This window comes from Chiloscyllium plagiosum, unplaced genomic scaffold (assembly GCF_037043375.1).
Source record: "Chiloscyllium plagiosum isolate Xiang-an unplaced genomic scaffold, Cpla_swu_hap1 HiC_scaffold_3, whole genome shotgun sequence".
Taxonomy (NCBI): Eukaryota; Metazoa; Chordata; class Chondrichthyes; order Orectolobiformes; family Hemiscylliidae; genus Chiloscyllium; species Chiloscyllium plagiosum.
Window position 1 is genome coordinate 154,438,683 of NW_028270141.1, and position 24,827 is coordinate 154,463,509.

Below are 24,827 nucleotides of genomic sequence, written 5' to 3' on the forward strand. Positions count from 1 at the left end.
AGCAGTAGGCTCCCAATGACTTTTTTTGTGGTGTAGTGGGAAACACTATCATCGGAAAACTGATACTAATTGCATTAAATTGTGGAATAGACTCAAAAGATTGAATCATGTGCTTTGGTTCTGACAGCAATCTTCTCTGAAGGAAAGATAGCAAATTGCAAAATTGACTCCATGATTTCTTCAACAAAGAGAAACTCAGTTAATTTTTGACCGTTAGATTTGATGGATTGCTTCTAGCCATGTGTTCAGGAACACAATTTGACTATCAGGGACCAATCACAAAGAAATTGAAACATACTCTCAAAGAGATAGAACTTAGACCATAAGACCATAAGATACAGGAGCAGAAATTAGGCCATTCGGCACATCGAGTCTACTCCACCATTCAATCATGGCTGATAAGCTTCTCAAACACATTCACCTGCTTTGTCCCCTTAACTCTTGATCTCATTGACAATTAAGAACCTATCTTATCTCCGTCTTAAATCTACTCCATGACCTGGACTCCACAGCCTTCTGTGGCAGTGAATTCCATAGATTCATCACTCTCTTGTAGAAGAAGTTTCTCCTTATCTCCATTCTAAAAGATCTTCCCTTTACTCTAAGACTGTCCCCGCAGGTCCTAGTCTTTCCTACAAGTGGAAACATTTTCCCAACATTCACTCTGACCAGGCCATTCAGTATTCTGTCTATTTCAATTAGATCACCTCTCATTCTTTGAAGTTCCATCGAGTATAGTCCCAGAGTCAAAGAGTCATAGAGGTGTACAGCTTGAAAATGGACCCTTTAGTCCAACTCATTCACGCCGACCAGATATCCCAACCTAATCTAGTCCCATTTGCCAGCATTTGGCCCATATCCCTCTAAACTGTTACATAGAACATAGAACATTACAGCGCAGTACAGGCACTTCGGCCCTCGATGTTGTGCCGACCTGTCATACCAATCTGAAGCCCATCTAACCTACACTATTCCATGTACGTCCATATGCTTGTCCAATGACGACTTAAATGTACTTAAAGTTGGCGAATCTACTACCATTGCAGGCAAAGCATTCCATACCCTTATTACTCTCTGAGCAAAGAAACTACCTCTGACATCTGTCCTATATCTATCACCCCTCAATTTAAAGCTATGCCCCCTCATGCTCGGCGTCATCATACTTGGAAAAAGGCTCTCCCTGACCACCCTATCTAACCATCTGATTATCTTATATGTCTCTATTAAGTCACCTCTCAAACTTCTTCTCTCTAACGAAAACAGCCTCAAGTCCATAAGACCATAAGACCATAAGACATAGGAACGGAAGCAAGGCCATTCGGCCCATCGAGTCCACTCCGCCATTCAATCATGGCTGATGGCATTTCAACTCCACTTACCCGCATTCTCCCCGTAGCCCTTAATTCCTCAGCCTTTCCTCGTAAGACCTTCCCTCCATAACAGGCAACATCCTAGTAAATCTCCTCTGCACCCTTTCCAAAGCTTCCACATCCTTCTTATAAAGCGGTGACCAGAACTGTACATGATACTACAAGTGTGGTCGTACCAGAGATTTGTACAGCTGTAGCATAACCTCATGGTTCCGGAACTCGATCCCTCTATTAATAAAAGCTAAAACACTGTATTCCTTCTTAACAACCCTGTCAACCTGGGTAGTAACTTTCAAGGATCTGTGTACCTGGACACCGAGATCTCTCTGCTCATCTACACTACCAAGAATCTTACCATTAGCCCAGTACTTTGCATTCCAGTTACTCCGACCAAAGTGAATCATCTCACACTTGTCCACATTAAACTCCATTTGCCATCTATCAGCCCAGCTCTGCAGCTTATCTATGTTCTTATTCATATATCCATCCAGATGCATTTTAAATTGTACCAGCCTCCATCAATTCCTCTGGTAGCTCATTCCATATACGTACCACCCTCTGCGTGAAAAAGTTGCCTCTTAGGACTCTTTTATATCTTTCCCTTCTCACCTTAAACCTATGCCCTCTAGTTCTGGACTCAGCCACTCCAGGGAAAAGACTTTGTCTATTTACCCTATCCATGCCCCTCATGACTTTATAAACCTCTATGAGGCCATCCTTTAGCCTTCGACACTCCAGATTATTCAACATCTCCTGATAGCTCAAATCCTCCAACCCATGCAACGTCCTTGTAATTTTTTTCTGAACCCTTTCAAGTTTCACAACATCCTTCCAGTAGGAAGGAGACCAGAACTGCATGCAATATGACAAAAGTGGTCTAACCAACATCCTGTGCAGCCACAACATAACAACCCAACTCCCATACTCAATGCTCTGACCAATAAAGGAAAGCATACTAAATGCCTTCTTCACTATCCTATCTACCTGCAACTCTACTTTCAAGGACCTATTTACATGCACTCCAAGGTCTCTTTTTTCAGCAACACTCCTGAGGACCTTACCATTAATTGTATAAGTCCTGCTAAGATTTGCTTTCACAAATGCAGCATCTCGCACTTACTTATTTTAAACTCCATCTGCCACTCCTCAGCCCATTGGCCCGTCTGATCAAGATCCCATTGTAATCTGAGGTAACGTTCTTCAGCATCTGCAAACTTACTAACTATTGCTTCTATGTTCATATCCAAATCATTTATATAAATAATGAAAAGCAGTGGGTCCAGCATTGATCCTTGTGGCACTCCACTGATCACAGGCCTCCAGTCTGAAAAACAACCCTCCACCACCACCCTCTGTCTTCTACCTTCGAGCCAGTTCTGTATCCAAAAGGCTAGTTCTCTCTGTATTCCATGAAATTAAACCTTGCTAACACATGGGGAACCTTGTTGAATGTCTTACTGAAGTCCATATAGATCACCAGATATCCCAACCTAATCTAGTCAGATTTGCCAGCACTTGGCACATATCCCTATGAACCCTTCCACTTCATATACCCATCCAGATGCCTTTTAAATGTTGCAATTGTACCAGCCTCTACCACCTCCTCTGGCAATTCATTCCATACACGCACCACCCTCTGTGTGAAAAAGTTGCCCTTTAGGTCTCTTTTATATCTTTTTCCTTTCATCCTCAGCCTGTGCCCTCTAGTTCCCCACCCCAGGGAAAAGACCTTGTCTATTTACGCTACCCATGCCCCTCATGATTTCATAAACCTCTATAAGGTCACCCCTCAGCCTCTGACACTCCAGGGAAAACAGCCCCAGCCTATTCAGCCTCTCCCTATTGCTCAAATCCTCCAACCGTGGCAACATCCTTGTAAATCTTTTCTGAACGCTTTCAAGTTTCACAACATTCTTCCGATAGGAAGGAAGCCAGAATTGCACATAATATTCCAAAAGTGGCCAAACCAATGCCCTGTACAGCTGCAACTTGACCTCCCAATTCTTATTCTCAATACTCTGGCCAATAAAGGAAAGCATACCATAAGCCTTCCTCAAATATTCCTCATATGTTAAGCTTTGGAACCATTCTTGTCATCCTCCTCTGAACACGCTCCAGGGACAGTACATCCTTCCTGAGATATGGGGCCCAAAACAGCACAGAATACTCCACATATAGTCTGACCAGAACTTTAAAAAGCCTCAGAAGTACATTCCTACTTTTATATTCAAGTCCTCTCAAAATAAATGTCACCATTGCATTTTCCTTCCTAATTACTGACTCAACCTGCAAGTTTATCTTGAAAGAATCCTGGAGTGGAGCTCCCAAGTCTCTTTGCACTTCAGATTTCTGAATTTTCTCCCCATTTAAAAAATAGTCCATGCTTCTATTCTTCCTACCAAAGTGTATGACCTCACACTTTCCCACATTGTACTCCATTTGCCACTTCTTTACCCACTCTCCTAACCTGTCCAAATCCTTCTGCAGGAGAGAGTCAAAAAAGTGTGACACTAGAAAAGCATAGCAGGTTAGGCAGCATCCAAGGAGCAGAGAGTCAACGTTTTGGGCATAAGTCATTTATTAGGAACATGGAGGGGAGAAGGGGGCTGAGAGATAAATAGGAGGGTGGGGTTGGGGGAAAAGTTAGCTGGGAAGGTGATAGGTAGATACAGTTGGGGGATGATAGTGTTAGGTTGGAGCGGAGGGTGGAACGGATAGGTAGGGAGGAAGATGGACAGGTCAGACAGTTCAAGAGGATGGTGCCAAGTTGGAGGGTTAGGTCTGGGATGAGGTGAGGGGAGGGGAGGTGAGGAAACTGGTGAAATTGACATTGAAGTCGTGGGGTTGGAGGCTCTCAAGGCAGAAGATGAGATGCTCTTCCTCCAGGTGTTGGGTGGCGAGGATTTAGTGGTGGAGGAAGCCCAGGACTTGCATGTCCTTGGCAGAGTGGGAGGGGGAGTTGAAGTGCAGGAGGGGGATTTGAAGTGTTTGGCCACAGGGTGGTGGGGTTGTTTGGTGCGGCTGTCCCAGAGATGTTTCCTGAAATGTTCCACAAGTTGGTGTCTGTCTCCCGAATGTAGAAGAGACCACAACGAGAGCAATGGACACAGTAGATAAGGTCTGTGGATGTGCAGGAAAATCTCTGCTAAATGCGAAAGGATCCTTTGGGGCCTCGGACAGAGGTGAGGGGGGAAGTGTAGGCGCAGAGTTTACACCTCTTGCAGTGGCAAGGAGATGTACCGGGAGTGGAGAGTGGGTTGGTAGGGGCGTGAAAGTAAAGAGGGAGTCATGGAGGGAATAGTCTCTGCAGAATGCAGATAAGAGTGAGGAAAGAACAATAACCATATCTCTTGTAGTAGGGTCTGACTGCAGGTGGCAGAAATGGCTGAGGATAATGCGCTGTATCCAGAGATTAGTGGGGTGGAAGGTGATGAACACGGTGGGGGTGCGGGGGTTCTATCCTTGATGAGGTTAGAGGGGTTGGATTCAATGGCCGAGGTGTGGGAAGTGGAGGAGATGTGCTGGACGGCATTGTTGACCATATAGGAGGGGAAATTGCGTTCCTTGAAATCAGAGGCCATCTGGAATATCCATGAGTGGAATTGCTCCTCCAGGAAGCAGATGTGGTGGAGGTGGAGGAATTGGGAGTAGGGAATCATATTTTCACAAAGGTTGGTGCATGGAGGGAGGGGGTGTAGTCCAGATAGCTGTGGGATTCAGTGAATTTGAAGTAGAGATCCGTGTTGAGTTCGTTGACAGAGATGGAGAGGGAGAGGTCCTGGAGGTGAACTTGAGGTCAGGGTTAAAGGCATTTGTGGAAATGATGAACTGTTCAATCTCCTCATGGGAGCATGAGATGGCACCGAAACAGTCATCAGTGTAGCAGAGAAAAAGGTGGGGAATGGTGCCAGTGTAACTATGGAAGATGGACTATTTCATCTATCTGACGAAGAGGCAGGCATAGTTGGGGCCCATGTGTGTGCCCATGGCTACTCTTTTGGTCTGAAGGGAGAATTTGAAGGAGAGGTTGTTGAGGGTGAGAACCAATTCCGTCAATCGAATGAGTGTGCTGGGGAGGGGTACAGGTTAGGTCAGCAAGAAATGAGTTGAAACTTTATTGCTGGAACAGCACAGCAGGTCAGGCAGCATCCAGGGAACAGGAGATTCGACGTTTTGGGCACAGGCCCTTCTTCAGGAATCCTGAAGAAGGGCCTGTGCCCGAAACGTCGAATCTCCTGTTCCCTGGATGCTGCCTGACCTGCTGTGCTGTTCCAGCAATAAAGTTTCAACTTTAATCTCCAGCATCTGCAGACCTCACTTTCTCCAGCAAGAAATGAAGAAATGCAGGACTAGGAGGCCCTCATCATGAAACTGGATGTCCATGGTGAAGATGAGCCATTGGGGCATCATGGAAATGGAAGTCATAGAGGACGTGGAGGGCATGGGTGGTGTCCCAAATGTAAGTGGGTCATTTGTGGACCAAGGGAAACATGATGGTGTCAAGATATGAGGAGATGAGTTTGGTGGGGCAGGAGCATGTGGAGACAAATGGTCGACCAGGGCAGTCAGGTTTGGGTAAGAGCTAGAACCAGGTGGTGCAGCGTTCTGGGACTCTGAGGTTCTGAAGTCTCCCCTTCTACTCAATGCTACCTGTCCTTTACCTATCTTTGTATCATCCGCAAACTTAGCCAAAATGCCCTCAGTTCATTCATCTCAATCATTAATGTATAAAGTGAAAAGTTGTGGTCCCGACACTGAGCTTTGCGAACACCATTTGTCACTGGCTGCCACCCTGAGAAGGACCCTTTTATAATGGGTCTCTACTTTCTGCCAAACAGCCAAGCTTCTATCCATGCTAGCACTTTGCCTCTGACACCATGGGCCCTTATCTTATTCAGTAGCCTCCTGTGAAGCATCTTGTCAAACTCTTGAATTCCAGGTAGATAACATCCATTGGCTCTCCTTGGTCTAACCTGCTCATTACTTTCTCAAAGAATTCTGATAGATTTGTCAGGCATGACCTCTCCTTGATGAAACCATGCTGACTTTGCCTTATTTTACCATACACTTCCAAGTATTCAGAAATAACATCCTTCATAATTGTCTCCAAAATCTTACCCACAGCCAAGGTTAGGCTAATTGGTCTGTAATTTTCCATCTTTTGCCTTACTCCCTTACAAACAGGGTGTCATGTCCCAGTCCTCTGGGACCTTCCCTGATTCTAGCAATTCCTGAAAGATCACCACTAATGCCTCCACTACCTTCTCAGCTGTCTCCCTTAGATCTCTGGGGTGTAGTCCATCTGGTTCAGGTGATTTATCCACCTTTAGGCCATTCAGGTTTTCTCACACCTTCTCCTTGGTGATGCCACCATACTCAGCTCTGCCCCCTCACTCTCTTGAAATTTTGGGATATTAGTCGTGTCTTCCACCATGAAGACTGACACAAAGTAATTATTCAGTTCCCAGCCATTTCCATGTTTCCCAGTACTATCACTCTAGTGTCATTGTCCAGCAGTCCAGTGTCCACTTTTGCATCTCTTTTTTATCTCTTTATATCTAAAGAAACTCTTACAGTCTTCCTTTATATTACTGGCTAGCTTACCTTCATATTTAATCCTCTCCCTCCTTATTTCTTTTTTGTTGCCCTCTGTTGGTCTTTGTAACCTTCCCAATCCTCTGGTTTCCTACTGCACTTCACCAAATTATATGCTTTCTCTTTTGCCTTTGTGCTATCCCTGACTTCCCTCATCAGCCATGGTTGCCCCATCCTCCCGGTACCACACTTCTTTTTCCACAAAATGAATCTCTGCTGTGTCTCCTAAATTACTCCCAGAAACTCCTGCCATTGCTGTTCCACTATCTTTCCTGCTAGGCTCCTTTTCCAGTCAATTCTACCCAGCTCCTCCTTCATGCCTCTGTAGGTGCTTTTATTCAGCTGTAATACCATTACATCTGATCCCAGCTTCTCCCTCTCAAACTGCAAGTAAATTCAATCATATTCAATTAACTTCTAGTTCAAAAGAAATCCAAATTAAAAACAAGCACTGACGGGAGAGAAACAGAGGACAACATGAAGATTTTTCCTGGCTCTTTTTATAAAGTATTCATATAAATTGTCAAAAGTGGGTGGAACCCGAGATGCTTCTTTCTTCATTGGTGCAATCAGCGATTGAGTAATTTCATCAAGTTCATCCCGAGCAAATAAGTTAGACACCTGTTAAAAAAAATCAGACAACAACTTAATTGTGTAGTATTTCAAATTGTTCATTGTTTTTGGCACAGATTTACAATTCCTGACACAGTTATTTTGCCACTATTAATCAAACACTGTGTTGTATGAAGTCATCAATACAGTGGATGTACATGGATTGAGTAAGTGTTTGGGCTTAGAGTGTAATACCCAGCAGATGAAAAAAATTGGTAGAATATAAATATACTGTGTTCGGCATGAGCAGAGCATAAACCGAAGCAGAAACCAGGTCCACCATGTTCGGCACAATTTAAAATCAGTAAATATTCCTGTTTGGGGGCAGGTGTCCCAGTTTGTCACTGAATAACTATGGAATTATGCTCGACCATCCCTCAGCTATTGCAGAAATTAGCTCCAGGCTGCTCCTAATGGGCTCAGAACCAGGGGGTTAGGAGAAGTATGCATATGCTGCAAAAGGAAGCATTCAGCCAAGTTGACTGTTTAAAACAGGGTTGTCAATTTATGTTGGACAAATTCTTGGTCCTCATTACATAAATCTAATAACCAACCTTTACACTTACAAACAAAATCAGAAATTGCTCGTAAAGCTCAGAAGGTCTGGCAGCACTTGTGAAGAGAAATCAATGTTAATGTTTTGAGTCTGGTGACTATCCCTCAGAATGGATGGTAGCTCGGAAAATGTTGGTTTATATGCAGAAAGGGGGCAAGGAGTAAATGATAGGTAGGGATAGAGCCCAAAGAGACAGAAGAGCAGTTGGACAAAGGAGTTGATAACAATCTGGCTAGGAGGGTGATTAGCTGTTAATGGAGACTGTTAGTAGCAAACAATAGGTAATGTGTAATGGCAGAGTATGTGACAACAAGGCCTGGTGTGCGCGGTCGGGGGCAAGGACACGGGTGAGTTCAGGAGTCCGGAGGGCTGTAGAGTTCCCAAGTGGAAAATGAAGTGCTGTTCTTCCAGCTTGCGCTGAGCTTCACTGGACAGAGATGTTGGACAAGGAACAAGGTGGTGTGCTTAGGTGGCAGGAAGCTCTGGGTCTTTTTTACAGGCAGAACGTAGATATTATGCAAAGCGATCACCCAATCTATGCTGTGTTCCCTAATATCCACATTGTGAGCGGCAAATGCAGTAGACTAGATTGTGGAAAGTACAGGTAAAGCACTTTATATTCCACTCTTGATCAACAATCTGCCATTTCCTGCTGCACATCTTATTCCCATAGTGACTGGATACTGAACAAACTCTTTGGTTGCAATCTCCTATGGTGTCCAGCCTGGATGCTCAGTCATATGGATACATTTTTAAAACCAAAATAATGTGTTTTTGTGGCCACAGCTGATGCTATCTTGGAAGTAAATGAAAGCATGGGCTGCAAGTATGTTGAGCAAGCAGCAAGATGTCAGCCATCATGTGGTGAGGAATTCTCTCTGGAAATCTTGTTTCAATGCTGTAGCATCAGCCTTCTTTTAACTTTACATTACTCAAATTTGTTCAATGTCAGAAAGGCCCCAAGCCACCACTATCATCACTAATAGTATTTAAAGGGATTGTCACTCACTTTCATATCTGTTACCAACTGAGTTCTAACAGCTCTTGTTTTGTTAGTTTAAGTATTTATATCATATGGACTAATGTGGCACATAATGAAGGCCTTTGTTTCCCTTTCAAGGGTTCTGCTTCCATGTCATGAGCACTGATGGTCAAAAAATAATTAGCAAAGTAAGTTGTGAGGAGGACATAAAAAGATGTGAAGGAATATAAACATAAGTAGGCAAATACTTGGCAGATGGAGTGTAATGCACGGAAATGTATGGTTGCTCACTATTCTCGGTAAAATAGAAGGAAATAAGCAGGAATAGAATTTTAAAAAGCATTATTTAAATGGACAGTACAAAATACTGTCTTGTATTTATTCTTGTATTTATTTGTACAAATTACAGATTACAGAATACAGCTCTCCAGTGAAATGTTTAAAACCATTTTATTCACCTGTTTGCTTGAGTCCAATGTCTTCTCTCAATCACTCTTACTGATGTCAGAGTCAAATCATCAATTATACCATCATAATTTGTATATCGTATTATACCACACTAACATTTTATGATTCATAACCAGGTCCGTGCGTACCATAGCATTCAGCAGTGCCTTTATTAAATAACAATAAGCTTATCTATCCTTTAAATTACACTTCATCAGTCAAATTCATTGAACTTATCTCATGTCACATATGTGCTGGCTTATGGCTCGGAGAAGAACTCAGCGAGCTCCAGCCACAAGTTACATTGGGAATTCCTGATACCTGGCATCTCAAGGAAGATAGGACAATTGGAGGTGGTGTCAAAATAAGATGGGGTGGGCTATTAATGGGATTAAAATGCATGGAAATAAATGAAGCCAATAGTGAGATTCTATAATCGCTATTTAAGGATTGGAGGGGAAAATCACAAAATTTGTTCTCAATTTTGAGAGTTTTCATTTTTTAGTCCAACTATATTTTCCCAACTCTTTCCTCACCATGGAGAGGAAAGTTCTGATTTTTATGTAATTCCCATAAATTGCACTCCAAAATATCAGCAAATTTGGTGATGATACACTTGGCTCTTTCATTAATTCAGATTGCACAGAGTTGATTAGATTTTTAGATTAGATTAGATTACATTACAGTGTGGAAACAGGCCCTTCGGCCCAACAAGTCCACACCAATCCGCCGAAGCGCAACCCACCCATACCCCTACATTTACCCCTTACCTAACACTACGGGCAATTTAGCATGGCCAATTCACCTTACCTGCACATCTTTGGACTGTGGGAGGAAACCGGAGCACCCGGAGGAAACCCACGCAGCCACGGGGAGAACGTGCAAACTCCACACAGTCAGTCGCCTGAGGCGGGAATTGAACCCGGGTCTCTGGCGCTGTGAGGCAGCAGTGCTAACCACTGTGCCACCGTGCCGCCCACTGTGTCTCAGGACTCCAGCATTTCCTGTTTGCAAAATTGAAAAATATCCATTTATCCCAACTCCCTATTTTAGTTTAGTTTGAAAATCATCTATCTATGACAATACATTACTCTAGCACTAAATATTTATCTTGTGAAGTAATCTTTCATACAGCATCTTGTGAAGTATCCTTTCATTTAATGCTCTATGGAATTCTAAATACATTACATCTATTGCTTCTGCATTATCTATCCTGCTTGTTACATTTCCAAGGAACTCTAACAAATTTGTGAAATGCAAGGGCTAGAGGCAAATTAAGGTAGTATTACTTGAGAAAGGAGTACAGCCACAGCTGTGCTCATCTGGTCTCAGAAACACAGCAAAAGAAATAAGTGAGAGAATATTGAGAGGAATTAAGGGATATTTCAATGCCAGACCCAATTCTGAAAAGCAAAGCTGGACAACTGCTCAAGATGGCAGTGGGAGAACATTTCATTGAGAAAGGACATAGCACTGTACATTTTATGTTTGTCACAGAAAAGGATAACAATGGTTTGCAAAAAGAGGATTTTGGAGTTGGCTGTGATGGATTAAGAAATTGTGCTGAAAAGCATGACAGTGAATAAGTAATTGCAAATGTTCAAAAAATGAATGAGTGAACTGCAAAAAATTATGTTTATTCCTGTCTGGCACTAGAATGCAAAGTTAACAGTGGCCAAACCATGGCTTATGAGGAAAGTTAGTGATAGTATTAGATGCAAAGAAGAGACATATAAATTGGCAAGAAACAAACAATTGACCTTAGGATTGGGAACAGTTTAAAAGTCACCAAAGAGGGAATAAGGGATTGATTAAAAGGGAGAAAATAGTGTATGATGGTAAGATTGTGGGGAATACAAGAATTAACTGTAAATATTTCGATAGGTATGTAAAGAGAAAAAAGGTTGGTGACAACTAATGTAGGTCCCACACAGTCAGAAACTTGAGAATTTATATTGGGGAACAAAGAAATGGCAGATGAACTAAATTCATACTTCACTTCTGTCTTCACAGATGACAGAAATAATGTACCAGAACTGATGGAAGGCACATGGTTTATTGCGAAGGAGAACTGAATCTGTATTAGCAAAGATATGGTGTTGGAGAAATTGATGGGATTGAAAGTTGATAAATTTACGAGTCCTGAGAATCTACATCTCAGAGAACTTTAGGAAGTTGTCTGAGAAATAATGGATGCATTGGTGGTCATCTTCGAAGATTCTTGAGACTCTGGACCATTTCCTACAGATTGGAGGATAGCTAATATAACTCCACTCGTCAAAAAGAGAGGCAGAGAGAAAGCAAGGAATTATAGATAGGCAAGTCTGACATCGTCAGATGTCACATGACACCAGGTTATTGTTTAACAAGTTTATTTGAAATCACAAGCTTTTGGAGCACTACTTCTTCCTCAGGTGAAGTGGAAGAAAGCACACAGGCACAGAATATATAGGCAGAGAGATAATGGCAAGATAAATCCAGGTAATTAAAAGTGTCTGTGCCTGTGTGCTTCCTTCCACTTCACCTGATGAAGGATAGCACTCCAAAAACTTCTGACTTCAAATAAACCTGTTGAACCGAACCTGGTGTCATGTGACTTCTGACTTTGTCCACTCCAGTCCAACACCACACTGAGTTTGACATCAGTTGTGGGGAATATACCACAGTTAATTATCAAGGATTTTAGCGCAGATCACTTAGAAAACAATGGTAGACCAAGATACTGCCAGTATGGATTTATAAGAAGGAAATCATGCTTGACAAAGCTATTGGAATTATTTGAGGATGTAACTCATCCAGTTTATCAGGGAGAACCATTGGATGTGGTTTATTTGGACATTCAGAAGGCTTTTGACAAAGTCCCGCAGACAAGGTTAATGTAGTTCAATGTAGGTACGTGTGAGGTGATTCACTTTGGTAAGAGTAACAAAAAGACGGGGTACTGGGCTAATGGTCGGATACTTGGTAGTGTGGATGAGCAGAGGGATCTTGGTGTCCATGTACACAGATCTCTGAAAGTTGCCGCCCAGGTAAATAGTGCGGTGAAAAAGGCATATGGCGTACTGGCTTTTATTGGTAGAGGAATTGAGTTCCGGAGTCCTGAGGTCATGTTGCAGTTGTATAAGACTCTGGTGCGGCCGCATCTGGAGTATTGTGTGCAGTTTTGGTTGCCATACTATAGGAAGGATGTGGAGGCACTGGAACGGGTGCAGAGGAGGTTTACCAGGATGTTGCCTGGTATGGTAGGAAGATCGTATGAGGAAAGGCTGAGGCAGTTGGGGTTGTTTTCATTGGAGAAAAGAAGGTTTAGGGGTGACTTAATAGAGGTGTACAAGATGATTAGGGGTTTAGATAGGGTTGACCATGGAACCTTTTTCCACATATGGAGTCAGCTATTACGAGGGGGCATAGCTTTAAATTAAGGGGTGGTAGGTATAGGACAGATGTTAGGGGTAGATTCTTTACTCAGCGAGTCGTGAGTTCATGGAATGCCCTGCCAGTAGCAGTGGTGGACTCTCCCTCTTTATGGGCATTTAAACGGGCATTGGATAGGCATATGGAGGATAGTGGGCTAGCGTAGGTGAGGTGGGCTTGGATCGGCGCAACATCGAGGGCCAAAGGGCCTGCACTGTGCTGTATTTTTCTATGTTCTATGTTCTATGTTCTATGTATAAGAGTAAAGCACATGGAATAGAAATATTGTACTGAAAGGGATAGAGAGTTGGTTAGCAGATAAGAAACAAAGAGTAGGAATAAATGGTCTTTTTCTGAATGGCAGGCAGTGACTAGTGGGTTACCACAGGGATCAGAACTGGGACCCCCAGCTATCCATACTATATGCCAATAATTTACATAATTTAAATGTAATATCTCCAAATTTCTAGATGACACAAAGCTGTGTGGAAGGGTGAATTGTGAGGAGGATACAGAGATGTTGCAGGCGAGGTAAGTGCAGTATAATGTGGATGAGGTTGTCCACTTTGGTAGTTAAAAACAGGAAGACAGATTATTATTAACGCACTGGTGAGGCCACACCCTGAATATTGTGTGCAGTTTTGATCTACTTATCTGAGGAAGAAAGTTCTTGGTATACAAGGAGTGCCCAAAGGTTTACTGACTTGATTCCTGGGGTGACAGGACTGACATTTAAGAAGTTGAGTCAGTCAGGATTATATTCCCTGAGGAGGGATTTCATAGAAACCTATAAAATTCTGACAGGACTAGACAGATTAGATGCAGGAAGGACTATTCATGCAATGGGAGAAATAACTGCACAGAGGCTGGTATACTGTCACCCCCAAGTCACCCATTATTTACTTTTGCGCTGTACACTGGTTGTGGCCAGTAAGCTCAGAGTCAGTCCCTGAACTGACGTGATCCTAAACCCCTGTTTATGTATATACTTTTTGCAACATCCCAAAGGGGAAAATTGGAATTTGAACTGTGAAATGACTGTACAGAGGCTGGTATTCCATCACCAAGTCACCCATTATTTACATGTGCACAGTACACTGGCTGTGGTCACGCCAGTTCGGAGTCAGTTCCCTGAACTGAGGAGATTCTAAATCTCCCGTTTATGTGTATATATATTTAATATCTTTCCCTCACCACCCAGATCAAGAGGACTTTTCTCCACAGTACACTGGCTATGACGAACCAACTTGGAGTCAGTCCTTGGGAGAGGAGATTCTACAACCTCTGTTTATATTGGCCAGCCAGGGCTTTCCTGTTTGGCCCAGGTTAACAAACCTAAACCAGGATTTCATAGTCAACAAGATCCAGCCAGTTCCAAGCGCTATATTCACCCTCCACTAACACCTTCCCCCCCTCCCCCACCACACCACCCCCCCCAAGTCCCCGGATGTAGGACTGGTCTTTCTTTCATAGCTTTTCTTGTGTCATTTTCATAGTCTTATAGACTTAGAGCTGTACAACATGGAAACAAACCCTTTGGTCTAATTCATCCATGCTGACCAGATATCCTATATAAATCTAGTCCCATTTGCCAGCATTTGACCCATCTCCTTCTAAACCCTTCCTACTCATATACCCATCCAGATGCCTCTTAAATGTTGCACTTGTACCAGCCTCTACCACTTCCTCTGATAGCTCATTCCATACACATACCACCTTCTGTGTGAAAATGTTTCCCCTTAGGGTCCTTTTAAATCTTTTCCCTCTCACCTTAAATCTAAGCCCTCTAGTTTTGGACTCCCCCATCCCAGAGAAAAGACCTTGTCTATTTACCTTATCCATGTTCTTTGTGATTTTACAAACCATTATAAGGTCATCCTTAAGCCTCCGATGCTCCAGGAGAAACTGTCCCAGCCTATTCAGCCTCTCTCTAAAGCTCAAATCCTCCAATCCTGGCAACATCCTTGTAAATCATTTCTGAACCCTTTCATGTTTCACAACATCCTTCCAATAGCAGGGAGATCATAATTGCATGCAGTATTCCAAAAATGGCCAAACCAATGTCCTGTACAGCCACAACATGACCTCCCAACTCCATAGGTCCAGTTCCTCTGATTCAGACTCTGACATGGGCAGCATGTACCAGACTGTAGTCTGTGTCTTGCATCTGGAGTGTCTCCATAGATTTTCTGCCTCTTCTTCCAGTGGTAATGGTATCGAGGTTGCATCCAGCTCAGACTCTGAGGTTTCACCAACACTCGACCAAGGGGGGAGAACATACCATTTTTAACAGGCCTCCTGACTGTTCTGAGGGGACAGGAATATTTTGCTCCTGCCCCACTTGTGAAGTAACAGGTTTCAAGTGATCCATATGTTTGTTCTGGATTGTATCATCAATCCCAACTTTGTAAGTCATGGGATCTGACCTCGTGTCAACCTTGCCTCATACCCATACAGGGCTATTTCGATGGGTTCCGGCTCCAAACTTCATTCCCTTAATTACATTGTCTCTCTCCCTAAGAGGAGGCCTGTGACCAGCATTGGCATTCCTTCTGACGTTTCAGCCTCCCCCCACAACGGTCTGCAGATATCAGGTGTAACCCGGTGCGGTGCCTTCTCCCCATCAGCCATTCTGCTGGAGCTATCCCTATTGTTGCATGCAGGGTGGTCCTATATTCGAACAGGAACAGGACAGTTTCATATCAAGTGACACTGTACGATGGATCTTTAAGCCTGCCTTCAAAGTTTGGATTGCTCTTTCCGCTAGACCATTGGACGATGGATAGTATTGTTATGAAGATGTGGGTGTACTGTACCTTTAAGTTAAAAGCTAGCAGAACTACCTGACAGCACCAAGTGTTATGAACTAGATACAATGTAACGTTTTGGTCCAGCAGCTAATTTGAATTGGGCCAATCAGTTTAACTTATATCCCAAAAAATACCAAACTCCAATCAAGTTTGAAGTTAGTATATTGACAATATTAAAAACCAGTGACACAATCCGATATAAGACCGGGAAAAATTGAACAGTTGGGAGGAGAACTGTCAAGCCACCAACACATGCAGATTGTCCGGAGAATAGTTCTCTTAAAGGTACCTTGATCGATCAGTGATCTGTGAAGCAGAAATCCCTAAGCAGAAGAAAAGAAGACAGAGGAAGATATAAAGAGAAGATTCGACAGCTGGCTGGTTTTGTAATTTGAATTCTTGGTAAATCTTAATCGGGGGTTTTATCGGACTAGTATTGTAGAAGGTGAAGATAAAAGATAGGTTAGAGAAAGGAGTTGTAAATAGTTGTTAGTTAATTATTCTCTGCTATACTTTAAGAAATAAAGTTGTTAATTTTTACTTTAAATAGTGACCTTTGGGATAGTTCTTTGCCTCTCGAATTTTCACAGATTACTGCACGGGGTAAATCTTTTCTGTCTTGCTTGTTTAAAATAGCAGGAGGATTTAACCCATGTCATAACAGTTTAGGGGCCACTCACGATTTAAACTGTTTGGGGGCGGGGGCAGGATCTTGTCCACGATTTGAATAGATTTGGGTCGCAGATTTGTGATTTGAACTGGTTTAGACAGATTTGAATAGATTTCGGGTATGAAAAATCCTAGCAGATTTAAACACTTGTAGGTTAGTGTCCGAGATCTTTAAATAAAACATTGGTGAGACAATTTGTTTAATTTCGGTGATTTGTGGTTAATGAAATTAAAAATGAGAGAAATGGCTCTTAAAATTGCAAAAGAGGTTCTGGATTTGAAGATGATTCTCAAATTTACCAAGAATGTTTAAAGAGAAACATAAAAGCTATTTTTTAGAATTAGGAAATAAGTTAGATTCAGGTTTAACCAAGGACAAAAGTAAAGCTGAAATTGTAAGGGAGTTACTCAAACGTTCAAGTGTGTCAGAGAACAAGACAAATGCAGTAGAAAAATTACAATTAATTAAGGAGATAGAGAGAGAGAGAGAAAAGGAGAGAGAGAGGGGAGGAAAGCAGAGAGAGGGGCAAAGCAGAGAGAGAGAGGGAAGGAGAGAGAGAGAGGGAAGGAGAGAGAGAGATGGGGGGAAGGAGAGAGAGAGAAGGAGAGAGAGAGAAGGAGATGAAGAGAGAGAAGGAGAGAGAGAGAGGGGCAAGGAGAGAGGGAGAGAGAGGGGGGAAAGGAGAGAGAGAGAGGAGAGAGAGAGAAGGAGAGGGGAAGGAGATAGAGAGAGATGGGGGGAAGGAGAGAGAGGGGAGAGAGAGAGGGAGAGAGAGAGGGGGGAAGGAGAGAGAGAGAGAGAGAGAAGGAGAGAGAGAAAGAGAGAGGGGTAAGAAGAGAGAGAGGGGGGAGGAGAGAGAGAGAAGGAGAGAAAGGGAGAGGGCGAAGGAGAGAGAGAGAGACAGAAGGAGAGAGAGAGAGGGGAGGAGAGAGAGAGAGAAAGAGAAAGGGAAGGAGAGAGAGGGAAGGAGCGAGAGGGGGAAGGAGAGAGAAAGGGGAAGGAGAGAGAGGGAAGGAGAGAGAGAGAGGGAAGGAGAGAGAGAGAGAGGGAAGGAGAGAGAGAGAAGGGAAAGGAGAGAGAGAGAAGGGAAAGGAGAGAGAGAGAAGGAGAGAGAGAGAGAGGAGAGAGAGAGAAGGAGAGAAAGGGAGAGGGCGAAGGAGAGAGAGAGAGAGGGGGAAGGAGAGAGAGAGAGAGAGGGAAGGAGAGAGAAAGGGGGAAGGAGAGAGAGAGGGAAGGAGAGAGAGAGAGGGAGAGAAAAGGAAGGAGAGACAGAGAGGGGGAAGGAGAGAGAAAGAGAGAAGGAGAGAGAGAGAAGGATAGAGAGAGAAGGAGAGTGAGAGAAAGAGGGAGAGAGAAGGAGAGAGAAGGAGAGAGAGAGAGGGAGAAGGAGAGTGGGAGAGAGAGGGAGAAGGAGAGTGGGAGAGAGAGGGGGAAGGAGAGAGAGAGAGAGAAGGAGAGAGAGAGAGGAGAGAGAGAGGAGGAGAGAGCAAGAGAAGGAGAGAGGGAGAGAAGGAGAGGGGGAAGGAGGGGGGAGGAGAGAGAGAGGGGGGAGGAAGGAGGGGGGAAGGAGAGAGAGAGGAGAAAGAGGGGGAAAGGAGAGAGAAAGAGAGAGAGAGGGGGAAGGAGAGAGAGAGGGGGAATGAGAGAGAGAGAGAGAGAGAGAGAAGGAGAGAGAGAAAGAGAGAGGGGTAAGAAGAGAGAGAGGGGGGAGGAGAGAGAGAGAAGGAGAGAAAGGGAGAGGGCGAAGGAGAGAGAGAGAGACAGAAGGAGAGAGAGAGAGGGGAGGAGAGAGAGAGAGAAAGAGAAAGGGAAGGAGAGAGAGGGAAGGAGCGAGAGGGGGAAGGAGAGAGAAAGGGGAAGGAGAGAGAGGGAAGGAGAGAGAGAGAGGGAAGGAGAGAGAGAGAGAGAGGGAAGGAGAGAGAGAGAAGGGAAAGGAGAGAGAGAGAAGGGAAAGGAGAGAGAGAGAAGGAGAGAGAGAGAGAGGAGAGAGAGAGAAGGAGAGAAAGGGAGAGGGCGAAGGAGAGAGAGAGAGAGGGGGAAGGAGAGAGAGAGAGAGAGGGAAGGAGAGAGAAAGGGGGAAGGAGAGAGAGAGGGAAGGAGAGAGAGAGAGAAAGGGAGGGGAAGGGGGAGAGAGAGAGAGAGGGAAGGAGAGAGAGAGGGAAGGAGAAAGAGAGATAGGAGAAGGAGAGAGAGAGAGAAGGGGGGAATAGAGAGAGAGAGTGAGACAGAGAAGGAGAGAGAGAGAGAAGGAGAGGGAGAGAAGGAGGGAGAGAAGGAGAGAGAGAGGGGGGGAATAGAGAGAGCGAGAGAGAGAGGAGAGAGAGAGAAAAGGAGAGAAAGAGAGAGTGAGAGAAAGAGAGAGTGAGAGAAGGAGAGAGGGGGGGGGAAGGAGAGAGAGAGAGCGCAGTAAGGAGAGAGAAAGGGGGAAGGAGAGAGAGAGGGAAGGAGAGAGAGAGAGGGAGGGGAAGGAGAGAGAGAGGGGGAAGGAGAAAGAGAGATAGGGGAAGGAGAGGGGGGAAGGAGAGAGAGAGAGAAGGAGAGAGAGGGGGGAATAGAGAGAGAGAGTGAGAGAGAGAGAAGGAGAGAGAGAGAGAAGGAGACGGAGAGAAGGAGGGAGAGAAGGAGAGAGAGAGAGAGGGGGGAATAGAGAGAGAGGGGGAATAGAGAGAGTGAGAGAGAGGAGAGAGAGAGAGAAGGAGAGGGAGAGAAGGAGAGAGAGAAGGAGAGCGAGAGGGAGAGGGGGGGAAGGAGAGAGGGGGGGAAGGAGAGAGAGAGAGGGGGGGAAGGAGAGAGAGAGAGGGAGAGAAAAGGAAGGAGAGACAGAGAGGGGGAAGGAGAGAGAAAGAGAGAAGGAGAGAGAGAGAAGGATAGAGAGAGAAGGAGAGAGAGAGAAGGAGAGAGAGAGAGAAGGAGAGGGAGAGAAAGAGGGAGAGAGAAGGAGAGAGAAGGAGAGAGAGAGAGAGGGAGAAGGAGAGTGGGAGAGAGAGGGGGAAGGAGAGAGAGAGAGAAGGAGAGAGAGAGAGGAGAGAGAGAGGAGGAGAGAGCAAGAGAAGGAGAGAGGGAGAGAAGGAGAGGGGGAAGGAGGGGGGAGGAGAGAGAGAGGGGGGAGGAAGGAGGGGGGAAGGAGAGAGAGAGGAGAAAGAGGGGGAAAGGAGAGAGAAAGAGAGAGAGAGGGGGAAGGAGAGAGAGAGGGGGAATGAGAGAGAGAGAGAGAGAAAGAGAGAGGGGTAAGAAGAGAGAGAGGGGGGAGGAGAGAGAGAGAAGGAGAGAAAGGGAGAGGGCGAAGGAGAGAGAGAGAGACAGAAGGAGAGAGAGAGAGGGGAGGAGAGAGAGAGAGAAAGAGAAAGGGAAGGAGAGAGAGGGAAGGAGCGAGAGGGGGAAGGAGAGAGAAAGGGGAAGGAGAGAGAGGGAAGGAGAGAGAGAGAGGGAAGGAGAGAGAGAGAGAGAGGGAAGGAGAGAGAGAGAAGGGAAAGGAGAGAGAGAGAAGGGAAAGGAGAGAGAGAGAAGGAGAGAGAGAGAGAGGAGAGAGAGAGAAGGAGAGAAAGGGAGAGGGCGAAGGAGAGAGAGAGAGAGAGGGGGAAGGAGAGAGAGAGAGAGAGGGAAGGAGAGAGAAAGGGGGAAGGAGAGAGAGAGGGAAGGAGAGAGAGAGAGAAAGGGAGGGGAAGGGGGAGAGAGAGAGAGAGGGAAGGAGAGAGAGAGGGAAGGAGAAAGAGAGATAGGAGAAGGAGAGAGAGAGAGAAGGGGGGAATAGAGAGAGAGAGTGAGACAGAGAAGGAGAGAGAGAGAGAAGGAGAGGGAGAGAAGGAGGGAGAGAAGGAGAGAGAGAGAGGGGGAATAGAGAGAGCGAGAGAGAGAGGAGAGAGAGAGAAAAGGAGAGAAAGAGAGAGTGAGAGAAAGAGAGAGTGAGAGAAGGAGAGAGAGGGGGGGAAGGAGAGAGAGAGAGCGCAGTAAGGAGAGAGAAAGGGGGAAGGAGAGAGAGAGGGAAGGAGAGAGAGAGAGGGAGGGGAAGGAGAGAGAGAGGGGGAAGGAGAAAGAGAGATAGGGGAAGGAGAGGGGGGAAGGAGAGAGAGAGAGAAGGAGAGAGAGGGGGGAATAGAGAGAGAGAGTGAGAGAGAGAGAAGGAGAGAGAGAGAGAAGGAGACGGAGAGAAGGAGGGAGAGAAGGAGAGAGAGAGAGGGGGGAATAGAGAGAGAGGGGGAATAGAGAGAGTGAGAGAGAGGAGAGAGAGAGAGAAGGAGAGGGAGAGAAGGAGAGAGAGAAGGAGAGCGAGAGGGAGAGGGGGGGAAGGAGAGAGGGGGGGAAGGAGAGAGAGAGAGGGGGGGAAGGAGAGAGAGAGAGGGAGAGAAAAGGAAGGAGAGACAGAGAGGGGGAAGGAGAGAGAAAGAGAGAAGGAGAGAGAGAGAAGGATAGAGAGAGAAGGAGAGAGAGAGAAGGAGAGAGAGAGAGAAGGAGAGGGAGAGAAAGAGGGAGAGAGAAGGAGAGAGAAGGAGAGAGAGAGAGAGGGAGAAGGAGAGTGGGAGAGAGAGGGGGAAGGAGAGAGAGAGAGAAGGAGAGAGAGAGAGGAGAGAGAGAGGAGGAGAGAGCAAGAGAAGGAGAGAGGGAGAGAAGGAGAGGGGGAAGGAGGGGGGAGGAGAGAGAGGGGGGAGGAAGGAGGGGGGAAGGAGAGAGAGAGGAGAAAGAGGGGGAAAGGAGAGAGAAAGAGAGAGAGAGGGGGAAGGAGAGAGAGAGGGGGAATGAGAGAGAGAGAGAGAGAGAAAGAGAGAGGGGTAAGAAGAGAGAGAGGGGGGAGGAGAGAGAGAGAAGGAGAGAAAGGGAGAGGGCGAAGGAGAGAGAGAGAGACAGAAGGAGAGAGAGAGAGGGGAGGAGAGAGAGAGAGAAAGAGAAAGGGAAGGAGAGAGAGGGAAGGAGCGAGAGGGGGAAGGAGAGAGAAAGGGGAAGGAGAGAGAGGGAAGGAGAGAGAGAGAGGGAAGGAGAGAGAGAGAGAGAGGGAAGGAGAGAGAGAGAAGGGAAAGGAGAGAGAGAGAAGGGAAAGGAGAGAGAGAGAAGGAGAGAGAGAGAGAGGAGAGAGAGAGAAGGAGAGAAAGGGAGAGGGCGAAGGAGAGAGAGAGAGAGGGGGAAGGAGAGAGAGAGAGAGAGGGAAGGAGAGAGAAAGGGGGAAGGAGAGAGAGAGGGAAGGAGAGAGAGAGAGAAAGGGAGGGGAAGGGGAGAGAGAGAGAGAGAGAGGGAAGGAGAGAGAGAGGGAAGGAGAAAGAGAGATAGGAGAAGGAGAGAGAGAGAGAAGGGGGGAATAGAGAGAGAGAGTGAGACAGAGAAGGAGAGAGAGAGAGAAGGAGAGGGAGAGAAGGAGGGAGAGAAGGAGAGAGAGAGAGGGGGAATAGAGAGAGCGAGAGAGAGAGGAGAGAGAGAGAAAAGGAGAGAAAGAGAGAGTGAGAGAAAGAGAGAGTGAGAGAAGGAGAGAGAGGGGGGGAAGGAGAGAGAGAGAGCGCGGTAAGGAGAGAGAAAGGGGGAAGGAGAGAGAGAGGGAAGGAGAGAGAGAGAGGGAGGGGAAGGAGAGAGAGAGGGGGAAGGAGAAAGAGAGATAGGGGAAGGAGAGGGGGGGAAGGAGAGAGAGAGAGAAGGAGAGAGAGGGGGGAATAGAGAGAGAGAGTGAGAGAGAGAGAAGGAGAGAGAGAGAGAAGGAGACGGAGAGAAGGAGGGAGAGAAGGAGAGAGAGAGGGGGGAATAGAGAGAGAGGGGGAATAGAGAGAGTGAGAGAGAGGAGAGAGAGAGAGAAGGAGAGGGAGAGAAGGAGAGAGAGAAGGAGAGCGAGAGGGAGAGGGGGGGAAGGAGAGAGGGGGGGAAGGAGAGAGAGAGAGGGGGGGAAGGAGAGAGAGAGAGGGAGAGAAAAGGAAGGAGAGACAGAGAGGGGGAAGGAGAGAGAAAGAGAGAAGGAGAGAGAGAGAAGGATAGAGAGAGAAGGAGAGAGAGAGAAGGAGAGAGAGAGAGAAGGAGAGGGAGAGAAAGAGGGAGAGAGAAGGAGAGAGAAGGAGAGAGAGAGAGGGAGAAGGAGAGTGGGAGAGAGAGGGGGAAGGAGAGAGAGAGAGAGAAGGAGAGAGAGAGAGGAGAGAGAGAAAGAGAGAGGGGTAAGAAGAGAGAGAGGGGGGAGGAGAGAGAGAGAAGGAGAGAAAGGGAGAGGGCGAAGGAGAGAGAGAGAGACAGAAGGAGAGAGAGAGAGGGGAGGAGAGAGAGAGAGAAAGAGAAAGGGAAGGAGAGAGAGGGAAGGAGCGAGAGGGGGAAGGAGAGAGAAAGGGGAAGGAGAGAGAGGGAAGGAGAGAGAGAGAGGGAAGGAGAGAGAGAGAGAGAGGGAAGGAGAGAGAGAGGGGAAAGGAGAGAGAGAGAAGGGAAAGGAGAGAGAGAGAAGGAGAGAGAGAGAGAGGAGAGAGAGAGAAGGAGAGAAAGGGAGAGGGCGAAGGAGAGAGAGAGAGAGGGGGAAGGAGAGAGAGAGAGAGAGAGGGAAGGAGAGAGAAAGGGGGAAGGAGAGAGAGAGGGAAGGAGAGAGAGAGAGAAAGGGAGGGGAAGGGGAGAGAGAGAGAGAGAGAGGGAAGGAGAGAGAGAGGGAAGGAGAAAGAGAGATAGGAGAAGGAGAGAGAGAGAGAAGGGGGGAATAGAGAGAGAGAGTGAGACAGAGAAGGAGAGAGAGAGAGAAGGAGAGAGAGAGAAGGAGGGAGAGAAGGAGAGAGAGAGAGGGGGAATAGAGAGAGCGGGAGAGAGAGGAGAGAGAGAGAAAAGGAGAGAAAGAGAGAGTGAGAGAAAGAGAGAGTGAGAGAAGGAGAGAGAGGGGGGGAAGGAGAGAGAGAGAGCGCAGTAAGGAGAGAGAAAGGGGGAAGGAGAGAGAGAGGGAAGGAGAGAGAGAGAGGGAGGGGAAGGAGAGAGAGAGGGGGAAGGAGAAAGAGAGATAGGGGAAGGAGAGGGGGGAAGGAGAGAGAGAGAGAAGGAGAGAGAGGGGGGAATAGAGAGAGAGAGAGTGAGAGAGAGAGAAGGAGAGAGAGAGAGAAGGAGAGAGAGAGAGGAGAGAGAGAGGAGGAGAGAGCAAGAGAAGGAGAGAGGGAGAGAAGGAGAGGGGGAAGGAGGGGGGAGGAGAGAGAGAGAGGGGGGAGGAAGGAGGGGGGAAGGAGAGAGAGAGGAGAAAGAGGGGGAAAGGAGAGAGAAAGAGAGAGAGAGGGGGAAGGAGAGAGAGAGGGGGAATGAGAGAGAGAGAGGGAAGGAGAGAGAGAGAGGAGAGAGAGAGGGAAGGAGAGAGAGAGGGAGGGAAGGAGAGAGAGAGAGGGAAGGAGAGAGAGGAGAGGGAAGGGGAGAGAGAGGGAAGGAGAGAGGGAGAGTGAGAGGGGGAAGGAGAGAGAGAAGGAGAGAGAGAGAAGGAGAGGGGGGGAATAGAGAGAGAGAAAGAAGGACAGAGAGAAAGAAGGAGAGAGAGGGGCAAGGAGAGAGGGAGAGAGAGAGAGGGGGGAAGGAGAGAGAGAGAGAGAGAATGAGACGGAGAGAAGGAGAGAGAAGGAGAGGGGAAGGAGAGTGGAAGGAGAGAGAGAGATGGGGGGAAGGAGAGAGAGAGAGAGAAAAGGAAAGAGAGAGAGAAGGAGAGAGGGGGGAAGGAGTGGGAAGGAGAGAGAGAGAGGGATGGAGAGAGAAAGAGAGAGAAGGAGAGAGAGAAGGAGAGAGAGAGGGGGAAGGAGAGAGAGAGTGGGGAAGGAGAGCGAGAGAGAGAGAGAGGGAGAAAGAGAGAGAAAAGGAGAGAGAGAAGGAGAGAGAGGGGGGAAGGAGAGAGAGAGAGGGGGAAGGAGAGAGAGAGGGAAGGAGAAAGAGAGATGGGGAAGGAGAGAGAGAGAGGGGGGAAGGGTAGAGAGAGAGAAGGAGAGAGAGGGAGGAGAGAGAGAAGGAGAGAGAGAGGGGGAATAGGGAGAGAGAGCGAGAGAGAGAGAAGGAAAGAGAAGGAGAGAAGGAGAGAGAGAGAGGGGAAATAGAGAGAGAGAGAGAAGGAGAGAAAGAGAGAAGGAGAGGGAGAGAAGGAGAGAGAGAAGGAGAGAGAGAGGGCAGGGGGAAGGAGAGAGGGAGGGAGAGAAGGTGAAGGAGAGAGGGAAAGAGAGAGAGAGAAGGAGAGAGAGAGAGAGGAGGAGAAAGCGAGAGAAGGAGAGAGGGAGAGAAGGAGAGGGCGGGGGTAGGAGAGAGAGAGTGGGGGGAAGGAGAGAGAGAGAGAGAGGGGGGCAAGGAGAGGGGGGAAGGAGAGAGAGAGGGAGAGAAAAGGAAGGAGAGACAGAGAGGGGGAAGGAGAGAGAAAGAAAGAAGGAGAGAGAGAGAAGGATAGAGAGAGAAGGAGAGAGAGAGAGAGAGGGGGGGA

The 24,827-nt window shown here is 46.5% G+C and overlaps 1 protein-coding gene across 1 annotated transcript in view; it reads right to left on the reverse strand.

The window, feature by feature from the left end:
- The window catches only part of LOC122540182 (dynein axonemal heavy chain 8-like), a 1,370,012-nt gene that overhangs the window by 268,717 nt on the left and 1,076,468 nt on the right, over positions 1–24,827 (reverse strand). Inside the window, exon 64 of the mRNA XM_087976825.1 lies at positions 7,422–7,586. Coding sequence (XP_087832951.1) covers positions 7,422–7,586 — 165 coding nt within the window. The remainder of the gene's footprint in view (positions 1–7,421; positions 7,587–24,827) is intronic.